General features: G+C 41.5%; 1 protein-coding gene across 2 annotated transcripts; it reads left to right on the forward strand.

Moving 5' to 3' along the window:
• The first annotated feature begins 231 nt into the window (after positions 1-231).
• On the forward strand, positions 232-15191 carry DDX3X (DEAD-box helicase 3 X-linked). 2 transcript variants are annotated; one of them, XM_031060198.1, is made up of 16 exons: positions 232-315; positions 1271-1321; positions 5926-6049; positions 7225-7368; positions 7451-7550; positions 8082-8217; positions 8573-8658; positions 9288-9386; positions 9462-9622; positions 9801-9945; positions 10063-10207; positions 10517-10698; positions 10789-10906; positions 11325-11481; positions 12309-12367; positions 12668-15191. In XM_031060198.1, exons 6-16 carry the CDS (start codon positions 8097-8099, stop codon positions 12748-12750), a joined length of 1356 nt encoding a protein of 451 aa, XP_030916058.1. In that variant the 5' UTR covers positions 232-315; positions 1271-1321; positions 5926-6049; positions 7225-7368; positions 7451-7550; positions 8082-8096; the 3' UTR covers positions 12751-15191. The 2 variants fall into 2 exon arrangements, with proteins under 2 accessions (XP_030916058.1, XP_030916057.1); XM_031060197.1 differs by having other exon boundaries at positions 5926-7368.
• The last annotated feature ends 739 nt before the right edge of the window (positions 15192-15930 follow it).

Here is a 15930-nt window from a genome sequence, read left to right on the forward strand (position 1 = left end):
TTAGCCTGCAGGTAGTGAAGCAGAAGTCTGTGGTAGTGATTTGGTGGGTGTGAAATACTCTGCTAGCCTTGCTGCCCGTGTGGGTCTCTGTTTATTGGTGGTTAAAAATGCTATAGCCTGAGTAATAATAGGAGACCTAATCTGGCACGATATAAAAAAATTTTTGCAGTAGCTTGTTCAGATAAATAAAAGGGTTCTTTTGTATCTTAGCATAAATTCATGGTACAACATGTTGATACTTGTCTTATTTCTTCTAGTTTTCTGGTCTAGACTTGAATTCCTCAGACTCTCAGAGTGAAGGAAGTTCTACAAGCAGTAAGTACATGCAAATTCTCAAGCTTACAAACACACTTTTAGAAATTGGGGGCTTGCAGCTGTGAAAAGCAGTTCCTAAAGCCAAAGTTAACAGAGGCTGATGAGGAAATAGGAGGTTGCCAGTTAAGCTTGCTTTGAAAACACTGTGTTTTAGATAGAACCACTTAATTTTGTAGTGGTACAGTATGTGTGCACATTTCTGAGGCACTTAATTAGCTTGAGAGAACTCAGTGTTCCAGTCCTGTCCCAGATTTTCAGTTGCCTCTCATCTGAGGCCACTGACTGTAGTAATGTGGTGATTTGTCTTCTTTAAAAACATGTCAACTCTGCTGATCTCAATTCACTGAATAGAAAGTGATACTGATATACAAGGCTTAAGTATATTAGGAGGGGAGAATCTTCCAGGAAGTCACATTCAGCTTGTGGCTGGTATTTTCTCATTCATGTTGCTTTAGCAGACAGATGTTTCTGGATTGTAAATGAGGAATGCTATTCAGAGGCAGTTCGTTGTGGCTTCTGGTTTGATCTGAGCTGAATGGAGGGGATGGGTGAATTTAAAGGGAAGGAAAAATACTGGTAGTAGTACTGCGAGTGCCAGTACTTGAATGTCACAGTAAATATCTTGAGCTGCTCAAGTATCTGGCACCAGCTTAAGCCTTAAGGGGTTCTAGGAAGACAGGTTTTGTTGTAGACACTGTAACACCCATAAATGGGTGTGGGATTTGGTCAGAGGAACATAAGACATCTGTGCCTTAAACCAGCTGCCTAAATGGGTATGCAGGAACTTTAAACTTCAACTGAGAGCATGCTGTATTAAAGGATTCCTGTTAAAAATGCTGCAAGAGGCCTTAAAGGCAGATGTTTTTACTAAGCAGAAGCTGTTGTTGACAAGATGAACATTTGAAGATGTGCTGACCCCACGGGCCTGTAACACTGCCTTTCTTTTGTCCTCTAGAAGGCCGATACATTCCTCCTCACTTGCGGAACAGGGAAGCTTCAAAACAGGGTATGTATCAGAAACACTGGCAACACCAAACTGGCAGCCTGTGGAGGTTCTGGCAGTACTGCTGAAGGCAATTGCACACACTGCTTGACTGTCCCCTGCAAAACATGGCAAATTCTGCTTTTAGTGAGCTCTTCTAGATCCCTTCACCAACTTGAAGCCTAAGCTCAAGTTCCGTATCTGACTAATGAAATACCTTCTGGGTCTGTGTAACAACTAGCTCTGACTGAAGTAAGATGGAATCTCCCATCTTAACTTGCTGTGTAATCTTGAGTGTTGGTCTGAATGGATTTTGTGGGTACTAGTTTTTCTGCTAGTGACTGTGTTGTGGAACTTACAGCAATCAGTTGTTTATTATGAACAAACAGCACAGTTTCACTTTATAAGTGCATATCTTTACACAAAGAGGTGTTGTCCTTGTTCATCTTCCTGCTGCAGTTTTTATGGAGGCCCCTGGGAGTACTTGCAGAAGGAAGTGCAGGCTGTTGGTGAAGCAAACAAGAAGTACATGACCTGTTTTGGTCACATGTTTACATAGGTGTTTATGTTGAGAAATGGCCCTTCCATCTTCGGGTTGAGTCTCTAAACAACAGAATACAGAAGAAATGTTTCTTGGAACACTTCAGTGAAGTAAATCATGACCTTTCTGTGTAAGATCCCAAGGGGGCAGGTGCTGCAGCACGTGTTGTCATATCTGGTGACTTGGGTGAATATGAGAGAAACATTTCCTCTAAGACCTACTGAAATACACCAGAGTGCAGCAGCTAAAACACTTCCTGCAGTGCTACAACATAAAGAATTGAGGTTTTGTGGCATGGGAGGACTTGGATCTCATCTGTTTCTAAAGCTGTAAACTTTGCAGATTCTTTTCAATACTGCAGGAGGATGGCTTCCAATATGAGTGGGTGGGAGGGCAATCTTTGTATGATAATGTATCTCACAGTGCTTTTGGAGCTATATCACTTTAACTAGATGAAAAGTGCTCCATTCTAGCCTTAGACCATTTGAAGAAAGACCAGTATGTTTTTGTCTTGCCTTCATATGTGTCCAAACTACTAGTGGGTTTTCTGGGTGTTCAGGGTTTTGGAGTTTTTGTTTATAGTTTTGTTTTCTGGTTTTTTTGGGGGGGTTTGTTTTGGTTTTTTCTTTTGTTTGGTTTGGGTTTTTTTTGTTATGTGAAAGAAGTATGGCCTGAAGCACCAAGTGATGAACAGCATGTTAGCAGAGCTGAATGTTCTAGGCAAGGAGAAGAGCTGGTTGGCAGCCAGTTCAGTGCTCTTGTTCCCAGTCACACTGACCTCAAATATGAATAGTCTTGCAAGAAACTGACTTGCCAAATCTGAGGAATGTGCAGGTTTCTCAAAAGCAGGGAGCAGCTTTAAGGTGGTTGTGAGCATTTGCTGTTCATAGATTTCTTCTTCTTGTATGATGTTTAGTACCTACGTTTTGTGGGTAAAAGATGCAGTAACCTTCAGTTCTACCATGACCTATTATGGGTAGGACTGGCATTGTATTTTGTTGTGCAAGAACTGAGGTCAGACATGGCAGTGTGGGTGATTACATGAGGCTTTTCTGGATACTTCCTCTTCACCTTGCAAAAAGGTAAATAGGTCATGAGAGCATAATCTGTCTTGTGGCTTGTCCAGTTAATAGAACTTTGCCTGCCGACTTCCCTTGGTAAACCTAATGCTCAAAAATTGCCTTTAAACCTGAGTGCTGTACCACTGGCATCTCTCTGGTTCCCTGTGACAAGGTTCATACTTGCTGAATAGAAAAGTTCCAGTTCAGCACCCTGTTGGAAGCATCATGAGTTTGGGCTTGTAAAGCTGAGCTATCTTGTAGGATGATTTGAAGCCTGTTCTACAGTTATACTTCCATTAAAGTGATGTTAGCTTCTGTTTACATAACTCAAAGATTTCTTCAGCTGCGTTGGAACTTAGGAATTTTGGCTGCTCCTTGGAATTTTTAAGGACAGATTTTTCAAAGCTTAGACATGAGGCAGCAACCTTGCATAGTAGTGTTTAACCACACAACAAACTCTTAAAGCAGCCTTACAAGTGTGGTAACCTGATTAGAAGAAAATCTTCCATTTAGCTGCAGATCTGTGCCACTAAGACAAATTATTCGCTTTGTAAGTTGGGAGTAGGGCAGTACAGAACTGCAGGAAATAACAGCCTGCATAATGTCCTTAGGTTACTTAATGGCAGTTCTGTTTCTCAGCTGTGGGAGCTCAGTATGCAGGGCTGCGTGGCCTGAAGTGTCTTGCTTCCATGAGCTCAACTTGGTAATACTAAAGCTTGTTGTCATGTGTAAGTTTCTTCTTAAACTTCCTGGAAGCAGCTTCTGGATATTTAAACTGTAATCTGATCTATAGTAGATCAAAAAGTAAATGTTACAAACTTGCCTTAAAGGTATTATCCTTCCTAAAGGAATCTATCATTCTGTTTCTCCCATCTTAAAAAAAAAAAATAATTGCTGCTGCATGTGGCAGGTTTTCAAGTGATCTGGCAGTGATTAGTGTTAAAAAATGTGAATGGAAATGCTGGTTGAGGGAGATGCATTGACATCTGTAATGCAGTTCATAGGTGCAAGGAGTACAGAGCTGCTCTGGAAGTTGATGAACTTAGTTCTTATCCCTGCTGTGAGGAAGATGTGCTGGATGGAATCTCTACAGGTTTTTACTTCAAAAAAACAAAAGCATTGACATTTTAAGGAATTTCCTGATAGTCTTTGCACAGCGTTGTAGTCATTCTATTCACTTTAGAGAAGTTGATCTCTGGTCTGTTAGGAGTCTTCTCAGAGCATTTACTTCCAGTGTTAATTTACCATTTCGTGTCTGAAATTCTGACTATTATGCCTGTCATTTACTTAGAATTGACTTGTATGGCCTGGTCCTGTGTTCTGTGCTGATCCACAAATAAAGTCAGAGTAGGAATGCTAGAGTGAAGGGCCTGGAATTGGTGAAGCAGGATGTGCACACCTGTATTTGGTGTAGAAGTTGCTGTGCTACCTTAAAGTTGTGGCAAAGCACCAGCTTCAGAAACGAGTTATTCACGTGCTGTAATGAGCTAGGTGAATGAGGTTGCTTTGTAGGCTATTGGGAGTATAACATTTTGACTCTCTAAGCTTCTCAGGCCTGGTAGATGATCTGAAATACAGTGCCAGTTGAGTTTTTTCACTGTTAAGAAACTACATCTGTATCCCTGAAGATGGCTCTGTCAGTACCACTGCTGTTAGATCCCTTGGCAGGATGACAAATCCAAATAGTTGAAAGTTACTCATAATAAAGTTACTCATAATAAAATCTGTATTTAGCTATCTTTTAAACAAGCCAAAATAACATTCTTGAAATTAATATCTTTAAGAACTAACGCTGCTTTTTAAAGCACATTGGAAGTCTTGAAGTGCATTCCATGATCTTGTGTGCTAAAACTTCATGGATTGATTATTTTTGCTGTCTGTTTCAGTTATCCAGACCAAAAGAGATACAGTTAGCACAGTCGTTTTTAAAGTCCCCTGTGACAATACATTTCTGGATTCTGGGTACTAGAATTCTTAATTAAAAAATAGAGAGGCAAGGTGAATGGCACTCTTTATATAACATCAAAAAAAGTAGGGTAATTCTGGTAGCAAAACCTTTTCAGAGAGACTGGGCCTAGAACAGCCCCTTTCTTTGGAAGGAATTTGTTCTGTGATTGCTGTTATTGTCTCATGAATAGGTCTGGACTGGTTTTGTCCTGTGGAGCTGGCAAAGCATGCTCTCAAGAGTGACATTATTTGTTTATCTGTTCCATTATTTAACTTATTCTCTGCTGTAATCCCATAGCTGAGATCAAATATGTTACACAAAGTTGGGGAGGTTGGACCTCTGAAAGAGAATTTATAATTTCTTAGTCCAGTACCAGAGCAGTGTTTAAAGCTTCACATTTCTGCTACCTCACAGGCCCTGGTAGCAGAATAAAAATGAGTTTTTTTACTCTGGTATTGCAAGTTGAAGTACTTCGTATTCTTTTAACATACGCAAGTAGGCACCTACTCTAGGCAAAGGTAAAAGTGCTGTGGGAAAATTCAGTGTGGTTAATTTGTTGTGAAGAGCTCCATATACCTTCTCTTAGTATTAGTTATAGTCTGTGCAGATCACATTGCTTTGTGTACTTGCACTATGATAAAGCATTCTAATCTCTGTTTGGATTTCTGATACCATTTATTGATCTGAGAGGTCTTGTTAACCTCCAAAAATTAAATGTGTAGTCAAGGATTTGTGTTGAAGAGATGATGTAGATGAGGCTTGGCAAGACTTAGCATCTTCAGGTTTCTTCTGATACCCATCTTTCCAGGGTAGGCAACTGAAATACTTGTACTGAGGCAGGTGCATGTTTTTTAAAAAAAACCCAACGTGCTTGTACACGCAGGGAGAAATTTCAGTTTGGGTGGATGGTGAGAAATGCTCAGTCCCTTGTTGAACAAGTCTTAACATTCATGCATCTTCTGTTCATGAAGGAATTCAGTCCCACAGACCTTTCAGTGAAGACTTCCTGGACAGAAGTGTTTTTTCTTGTAAAAGCCTGGGCTATGCAGTGTTTGGCTGAACTGCCTCTGTGTGCTAGGTTTCGATAGCGGTGGCTGGAGCTCCAGGCGAGACAAGGATGCCTACAGCAGCTTCGGCGCGCGCTCCGACCGCGACTCCAAATCCAGCTTCTTTGACCGCGGGACCGGCTCCAGAGGAGGGAGGTGAGTACCTCTTTGTCTGGGTGTGCACACCAAGTCTGCCTCAGCTCTAGCACTGCACTAGTAATCTTGATGTTAAAATTAGGGTTCCAGGTGTGAGCAGCATGAGGTAGGAGGAGCCTGGGAGGGGAGGAGAGAGGGAGAGAACCTTGCCTTGAAAGCTACGTGACTTCAGGGTTGGGCAATTTGCATGTTGAAAAATGTGCCCTGTAATCTGCCACCAGCCACTCACTGCAGCTGAAGTGCCTGGCTGATTTCAGCATTCACCAAAGAACTGCTAGGTGGGTGGCTACTTCGAGGAGAACCATGAAGAGCTGTTGGGAGCACACACAATACATCACTATGGATTTTTTTTATTTCAATATTTTTTTCTTGTTTAAAAAGTGTAGTTAATAAAACTGGGTGAGACTCTTGCAGGTTCTCTGCCTTACTTGAGCAGTCTTACACACATCATGCGTTGTATGCACAAGTGTGGTGAGAGTGACCTTTATCGACTACTTAGTAAAGCTGACCTAGTCCTGTATCCAGACTTTTCTCAAACATGATTTACCAGGCCAAAAACTAAACAGTTGAGGTAAGGACTTCTTCCACCTTCTTTCCAAGTCAGTAATACAGGTGAGCTCCCTCTTTATGCAATAATTATATGACATAATGGAGGTATTTGGTCACATGTGCGGTGGGGGAATAAAGGAAGAAATTGCAGCCCTGGAGGGTTTTGTCTGGACATGGGAAAACTGTGTAGAATGAGGCAGAGGAAAGGGTGGGGGGAATACAAAATAGTGCTGCTTAGGAGGTTTAAACAGAGCTCCCTGCAAAGAAATGGCAAAGACTGAGCAACTTGGATTGCAGCTCCACTGGCAGATGGTTGTTTACATTTGTTATGCTTACTCAAATAAAACTGGTGATAGAAAGTTCACTGTGTTAAGCTAAACTGAGCTCTGAAATCATGACAAACTTTCCTGTCTGACACAGAAAAATGTGACCTGGTCTGATGGCCAGGGCTAATTTCTGTGCTTAGGTCAAGAAGCAAGTGTAGATAACCTGCCGATTTTGAATTGTTCCACAGTTGTGTGTGATTTACACAGAGCATACAGTGCTGCATTGTTATGGCTTTGATTGTGTATGTCAGTGCCCCCTGTTGCCTGGGAAGGGTGGTCTGATTCTCGTGCTGTGTTTAGATACGAGGAGCGTGGCAGAGGCGGGGACTATGACCGGAGCGGCTTCGGCAGATTTGACCGTGGCGGCGGGAACAGCCGCTGGTGTGACAAATCAGATGAGGATGACTGGTCTAAGCCTCTCCCCCCGAGTGAACGCCTAGAACAGTAAGTCATGGAATACTGATTCATGGCAGGGGGTCACTTGATAATTCCAGCAAGTAAAAATACTTTCCTCTTCTGTTTTTAGGGAGCTCTTTTCAGGAAGCAATACTGGCATTAACTTTGAGAAATACGATGATATTCCTGTTGAAGCAACAGGCAGCAACTGTCCTCCACATATTGAAAGTGTAAGTATTTTTTTAAAAGTCTGTTTTGCTAATATATCTAATAGTGACTATTTTGCATGGGTAGCTTTGATGTCTTGATGTCTGGAGTTTAGGGATCAAAGGAAACATTGTCTTCCCTTCCTACAGCTAAGCTGTTTTGCAGAATAGGGTCGCGTATGATGAACTAAGACAGGGAAGAAATTGTGTAAGCTTTTTCAGTTAGCACTCATAGCTTGCTTTTTAACTGTAACTTGTCCTTAAACTGCGAACCTGTGAAGAGTTGCTGACTGGGGAGCAGCTGCTAAGGCATGTTAGGCTAAGCACAGTGTGTGTGCTAATGCAGTCTGCACTTAAGGCTTGGCTGGCTTTTTAAGAATTGCTTAGAAAACTGGACTAAGTATCTATCTATGTGACCCTGTAACTTTATAGGCAATTTCTGTGTGAAGGGCTGAAACAAGACCTGCCTTATAAATGCCTTGTTAAACTGAATGTTGTGTTACATGGTGGTTGAAGAGAAGGATTCTGATCTTACTCCTTTTAAATATCTTACAGTTCAGTGATGTTGACATGGGAGAAATTATCATGGGAAACATTGAACTCACACGCTACACCCGTCCTACTCCAGTCCAGAAACATGCAATACCTATTATTAAAGAAAAGAGAGACTTAATGGCCTGTGCTCAGACAGGTAAGTCAATAACTGTTTGTTTCTTAGTCTCATTAGAAGTGGGGTCTTGTCGTACTGCAGTAAGAGCTAGAACCTCCTGTGCAGTGTAGAAATAGTTGTGTGTTGGAAGCTAATTTTAGTTTTAGTCTTGCATCTGCTTTAGATGTGACTTGACTAGATTTTCTGTGTTTGTCCTGAGACATGTTCATGTCTTAAACCACATTTGCTTCAGGGTTTTGGGCTGCTGAGGGTGCTCCAGTGCCACAAGTAGCAGTCGTAGTCCAATGCAGGTGTTACTGGGAATGTGCTACTGATACAGGGTTAGTGCTGTAGTTGACAGTAACTCTTAATTAATACTGGCTTGTATTCTTCCTAGGGTCTGGGAAAACAGCTGCATTTCTTCTACCAATACTGAGCCAGATATATGCAGATGGTCCTGGTGATGCCTTGAGAGCAATGAAGGCAAGTATTCAAATACCCCCTCCTGGGAAAGCAATGACCAATGTCATAGGTTTGGGGTTTTTTCCCTCCCCACATGAGCTGATGTGTGCTACTGAACACAGTACCTGGTCTTAAATGTTGTCATCATTTTGGTATGATAGCCAAACATCTCAACTTCTAGAAGACTTCAGGTGTTTCCCTTAAAAAATCCAGGCTGTGGATTACTTTTTTTCCTACCTGAGGAGTTGGATGCATAATGGTTCATTTTTTTTTTAATGAATGGTTTTGTTGTTGCATAAGTTTCAAAGACACTTCCCTTGCTACCAAAAGCTACTTGGTCACACATCTCTGTCATAGTAATTTCAGAATAGGAAGTAACTGGTTCTGTGGCTGTTACTTCTCTGCTGCTGAAGTTTGGGATAGCAGTGCTTGTTGTAGAGACCAGGGTTGTGCAGCTATTGCCACAGTAACCCACAGCTGAACTTTGGGCACTGTAGTAGAGCTGTCTTCAGCGGCAGTGCTCAAATTGGCTCTCAGCCATGCTTTGTCTTTCTTAAACTTGGTGACCTGTCTTAAATATTGCCTGTAGTGGCTTTTTTCTTTCCCTTTTGCTTTGGATGCTTGTGCCAAGGTTGTTTTTTTTTCTTCAGGAGAATGGGAGGTATGGGCGCCGTAAGCAATATCCAATCTCACTGGTCTTGGCTCCCACTAGAGAATTGGCTGTGCAGATCTATGAGGAAGCCAGAAAGGTAGATATAACAGTTTATTATTATAATATAGCTCAAGTAGAATTTTTCTTGGTGCTAACTTCTTTTGCTTTGCAGTTTGCATACCGCTCCAGAGTTCGCCCCTGCGTTGTATATGGTGGTGCAGACATTGGCCAGCAGATCCGTGACTTAGAACGCGGATGTCACTTGCTTGTAGCAACTCCAGGACGACTTGTTGATATGATGGAGAGAGGAAAGATTGGACTGGATTTCTGCAAGTAAGTAAAGTGTTGCTTGTCCATGTACAAATGACTTAGAACAGGATACAGTTAAGAACCTCGGATTGTAGCTTTTGGACTGTGTAAACATCTAGTTGAGAATTTGTAACCTAGTTCAGACACCAGAGCACAGCTTGCAGGAAAATGTTCTCAAGATGGTTTTTTTACTGCTGTTTAGGTACCTAGTCCTTGATGAAGCTGACAGAATGCTTGATATGGGGTTTGAACCTCAAATTCGTCGAATTGTTGAACAAGATACTATGCCACCAAAGGGGGTTCGTCACACCATGATGTTCAGTGCTACTTTCCCCAAGGAAATCCAGGTACTTAATGAGAATTTAGATACTCGAAAAGCTCATGAGGCCAAAGAAATTTTGCCTTTGGAAGGAGGGAAAAAATATGACTTGATTTTGATTTATTTTTTTCCTCCCACTTTTTAGATGCTTGCTCGTGACTTCCTTGATGAATACATCTTTCTGGCTGTTGGCAGAGTAGGTTCTACATCTGAGAACATCACACAGAAAGTAGTATGGGTGGAAGAGCCAGACAAACGATCGTTCCTGCTTGACCTGCTAAATGCCACAGGTAAAGAACAGCTGCAGATAAGCAAATGAGGCAAAATATAGAATAGGCAAATCTAATGACTCAAGCAGTAAGAATTTCTATTGATTAGGTGAATGAAAGGGTATTTGTTGACATGCAGTGATACTGGTTAAATGCCAGTATCAATTTAATGTAAGGATGTCTGTTAATAAAAAAAGAGGAGGGAGGTCCCCAGTGATGTTACTTTAGAATAAACAGGCAGAGAATTGAAGCTGCCTATTACCAGGTTATGGAGCTTGTATTTGTCTGTGCAGCTTTTCTTCTGCTAACCTGGGCTTTAATCTTTTTTAGGTAAAGATTCCTTGACTCTGGTGTTTGTGGAAACTAAAAAGGGGGCAGATGCTCTCGAGGACTTCCTGTACCACGAAGGCTATGCCTGTACAAGTATCCACGGAGATCGCTCCCAGAGGGACAGAGAGGAAGCTCTGCACCAGTTCCGCTCTGGCAAGAGCCCCATTCTTGTTGCCACAGCAGTAAGTGAAATCTGTAAAACTCGAGCTTGTGAGCCTATTTCTTGGCCTGTGAAGTCTTACTAAGATTTGATTGAATGATTTAACCACTAGGTAGCAGCAAGAGGACTGGATATCTCAAATGTAAAGCATGTCATAAACTTCGACTTGCCAAGTGACATTGAGGAGTACGTACATCGTATTGGCCGTACAGGCCGTGTAGGAAACCTTGGTAAGTACCACCTGGGGTTTTCACAGCCAGCACTTCATACCTAAGCTGACAAGTGCAGTCATATAGGCTGAGTAATAAATTTCAAATAAGTACTTGAGAGAAGCCTGTGAGCTGCTTTCTGTGACCAAAAACTGGTCACTGCTGTGTAGCCACTGTGGAAAGTTTACCAGTTCCTTTGGGTAATGTTCTTTGTGCCATCAAAAGACTCACTTACTGCATGTAAGCCTGGTGTCTGCTGTGTCTGTCAGTACACATGATTTTGTGACTAGCTGTGGTGGAGTAATGGTCTCAAACAGCTTTCTCTTTAAGTAATTGTAGTGTTTTCAGGCTTGGCTCTAAGGAACTGGAATGTGGAATGGGTTTTAAGTGCTGTGGTGTACTTGGATTGTGTGTAGCCAAAACCGACTATCTCTTTCAGGTCTTGCCACTTCATTCTTCAATGAGAGGAACATAAACATTACAAAGGACTTGCTTGATCTCCTTGTGGAGGCTAAGCAAGAAGTACCATCTTGGCTGGAGAACATGGCCTATGAGCAGCATCACAAAGGAGGAGGCAGCCGTGGGCGATCTAAGAGGTAAGAGGCACAGCTTTGGCTAGAGATGTATATTCAGTCTGTTAAGAGACAGTTCTGTTACTGGTTCTCAGTCTGAAAATACACTTAGAGGATAAGTGCAGTATAAGCTGAGCTTGGTGTGTGCAAAGGTGACAGGGTCTGTCTGGTTCTATCTATTCATAAGGCAGTTAAACCATAAAACCTCTTGCCTTCTAAGCAAGCAGCTAGATGCAGCTGAGATAAAATGATGTTATCAAAAACCATTTTAGAAGTGTAAAAGCAGCTATAAAACGCAGAAATGCATACCTCCCTGTGCCAGAGATGTACCTTAAGCAGCTGCTCTGCTGTTTAGGAGAAGGTAATGCAGTGCCTTCTGACAAAACCAGGAGAGAAAAGAGAATAAAGGTGTGAGGCCACTTGTAAAATAGTTTTGCTGTGGAAACCTGAAAGGCTGTAATACAAACCTTTGTTTCCTGGCTTACAGGGGTAGGATCAGAGAACACTTTCTCTTAATATAGTCAGCATGATCCAACCACATTTGGTTTGGTGTGTGTGAGTTTTTTGTTTTCCATTTTGCAGTATGCTTGTAAAATACCGTGCACATCATGAGATACAGTCAGAAGTGCATTGCTTAAACACTGAGATAGGGTTGGAAATCTAGAGGCAGAGATTTCACCAAATCAAATCTTTCCAAGTAGCCTTGGGATGCTCATAAAGTGTGCTCACCTCAGCAGTGGCTGTTGTCCTGCTGTGGTTGGTACCCAGAGTCAGAGCACATCACTCTCAGTGTGTGCAGTGCTCAGAATGCCCCCTGTTTGACCCCAGTGTTTGTCTCCTGCCCTCTGCAGCAGTCGGTTCAGCGGAGGCTTCGGAGCCAGGGACTACCGGACGAGCAGCGGCTTCGGAGGTGAGAGAGAGGGGCTGGGCAGCTGCACACACAGTGCTTGCTGGGGTAAAACTGGGTGTGATGTTGGAGTAAGAGATCATCTGGTGCTTGTCATGCAGTCTCAGCATCCTGCTTGGATCTAGGCCAGGTTACCTGATTGATGGTTTGATGCTACCTGCCTTTCCAGTGTTAATGTTGCGCATTTGACAGTACTGCTGGGTGGGGTTCTTTAATAGACAGCAGATACCTGGGTTGTTTTCTTGTTGTAAAGGTGCAAATCTTTAGAGTTAATTAAGCGTCACTTTCTCTTGCCTTTCATAGGTGGTGGTTATGGAGGCTTCTACAACAGTGATGGATATGGAGGAAACTATAACTCCCAGGGGGTGGACTGGTGGGGCAACTGATCTGCTTGCAGCAGATACCCCACCAAACAAGCTAATATGGAAACCACATGTAACTTAGCCAGACTATACCTTGTGTAGCTTCAAGAACTCGCAGTACATTACCAGCTGTGATTCTCCACTGAAATTTTTTTTAAGGGAGCTCAAGGTCACAAGATGGAAATAAAGGAACAAGTAGCCCTATCTCGAAGGTGGTTTTGAAGACTCTTATTGCTGTAGTCAGGATTAACTCCCCTCCCACCCATCCCCACCCAGAAACTGCATTTATAATTTTGTGACTGAGGATCATTTGTTTGTTAATGTACTGTGCCTTTAACTTTAGACAACTTTTATTTTGATGTCCTGTTGGCTCAGTAATGCTCAAGATATCAATTGTTTTGACAAAATAAAAATTACTGAACTTGGGCTAAAATCAAACCTTGGCACACAGGTGTGATACAACTTAAACAGGAATCACTGATTCATCCATAATATTACAAAGAAAAACTTATGCGGTAGCCTGCATTAGGGCTTTTGGTATCTGCAGATTTGAAAAATAAAACATCTTGAAGCATATCAATGCAATTAGTTTCTAATGTGGCAAAACTGTACTAAGTTAAAGTTCTGATTTGCTCACTCTATCCTGGATAGGTACTTAGAACCTGATAGCCTTTAATAAGCCATTCCAGTCATGATGAGATGATGTATGGATACATGCATACATTAAAAGCACTGTTTTTGAAGTTAATGCAAGTAAATACAGCAATTCCTTTTTCAATATTTAGGCAGATCATTAATGTGAGCTAGCCAAATGTGGGCAGAACATTACAGGGAACGTTTAAAGGTCTGATAACTTGAAATAGTTTTTAGGAGAATTCATCTATTTAGACTTTTTAAAAATGCCTGCCATATGAAATTGAAATGGTAGAATGGCTGACCATGGCAGTGATTGGTCCTCCGTAAGGGCCTGACTGAATTTTTGGTCTAATAACGCATGCTAGTGTTGATGTTTTTTGGTCAAGAGGGTATGAACAGGAAGAATTATGCAGCAGGCTTTATTTTAATGCAGATTCACATTACTCTGTTCAAGCTGCGTGGAGATGTTAAACTGGCTTACTGTAGACTTTGTAAAATGGCTCCAGAAGAGTAACAAACAAACCTGAGATCACAGAGGTTGGAAATGTACATAAACTGCACAAGGTTTCAATTCTGCTATTAAAGTGCAGTTTTAGTCAGTTTTAGTTGCATAGGTTTCCATTGTATTTATAGTCTGTTATGCTAAATCTGGCCAAAGATAAGTATTGTCCACCAGAAAAATGCCTCTGCCACTTGGAATTTCTGTGCTAACTTTGCGGCCAGAGCATTTAACAACTAATCTACAGTGGCATAGGAAAATGGCAAAAATCTCCTAAAGTGCAATAGATTTTTTCAAGTGTATTGTGCCTTGTTCTAAAACTTTTATTAAGTAGGTGCACTTGACAGTATTGAGGTCATTTGTTATGGTGCTATTTCAAGTCTAGGTTTAGGCCCTTGTACATTTTGCCCATAACTTTTTACAAAATACTTCTTTTATTGCACATTCAGAGAATTTTATATATGTCTTGTGTGCGTGTCCTTAACTTCCAATCTTATTTTGTCTCTTGGAGATTGAACGCAGCTTGTTTAAGGAGAAGGAAATAGATTCTAAAACTTATTTGGGACCATGGGAATGATAGCTGGGAAGAAAACTATTTGCACACGACAGATTTCTAGATACTTTTTGCTGCTAGTTTTGTGTAATATTTATTGAACATTTTTGACAAATATTTATTTTTGTAAGCCTAAAAGTGATTCTTTGAAAGTTTAAAGAAACTTGACCAAAAGACAGTACAAAAACACTGGCACTTGAATGTTGAATGTCACCGTATGCGTGAAATTATATATTTCGGGGTAGTGTGAGCTTTTAATGTTTAAGTCATATTAAACTCTTAAGTCAAATTAAGCAGACCCGGCATTGGCAGTATAGCCATAACTTTCTGATAGTAAAACAAAAATTGGCAACTTAAAATTAAACATGCCAAGGTTTTGATACACTTGTCTTAAGATATTTATGAAACACTTCTAAACACTGATGTGAAGTGTCCAGATTCTCAGATGTTTGTTGCGTGAGTTTTGTTTAGTTGTGTGTTTTTTTTTTCAGTGAATGTCTGGCACATTGCAATCCTCAAACATGTGGTTATCTTTGTTGTATTGGCATAATCAGTGACTTGTGCATTTTAGCAAGTTTTATCAGCCAGCAATATTTTCAGTTCAGATACAAGGATTCAAACCAATATGCAAGAATGGATTTAAACTTGCTGAATGTGAAAATTGAACTTCAAGTCACTGTAGGTTTAGAATTGCTTATTGTATTAGTTTAGATGCTAGCACTGCATGTGCTGTGCATATTCTTGATTTTATTAAAATAAAAAACTTGAACTGCACAGTCTATTCATTTGTGAAGCGTCACTCCTGGTTTCTGAGCTCTGTAGCCCCAGCAGTCTCATTCACGTGCAGCTCTGGAAGCAGGTGACTCTAGTGTGGCACATGTCAGTGTGGTGGCAGATGGCAGCCAGGCGCAGGGCTGTAGCTGGAATAACCTAAAATGGCCTGTGCCCCACAGTGCAGGGCTACTGTCAAGTGTCAGAGGTGGGACAGACAGAAACCACCTGGGTTTGTTCATTAGGGGAACCAAGTTAGGCTGTAACAACCTAATAAACCTTGTGGAGTTGGGCTTGGTTCCTCAGCCCCTGACTGCTCATCTCACAGTTGTCCCTCTGAATTTCACAGGAGTGCCTTGTAGAGGGCCTTAAGTTTTGAGGTCATACCTGTTCATTGTTCCTAGGTATTGACAAGCCAAAATGAGGTGGAATACTGGAATATCCAAGGAAGTAGAGTGGAAGGAATAGATTCAGGTGTTTCCAGTTTCTTTGAAGTGAGATAAATTGCTTCATTTGAGAGAAAGTGATTTAGAAAGAGCCTGCGTTTCGAGTTTGGTGCTGAAATGACTGTAGAAACTTGAGATGCTCTGGTTGGTGAGTAAGGAAGCAGGGGTGGGGGGGAAAGTAATGCCTGGGACCTCTGATCCATAGAAGTGGGATGCAGGTGAATGGCATGGGGTAAGGACTGGTAAAGGTGTGATGTGCCCCTGCAATCCTGGATCCATACAGGAAATGAAATCCACCC

The sequence above is a fragment of the Geospiza fortis genome, unplaced genomic scaffold (assembly GCF_000277835.1).
Source record: "Geospiza fortis unplaced genomic scaffold, GeoFor_1.0 scaffold20, whole genome shotgun sequence".
NCBI classification, from domain to species: domain Eukaryota; kingdom Metazoa; phylum Chordata; class Aves; order Passeriformes; family Thraupidae; genus Geospiza; species Geospiza fortis.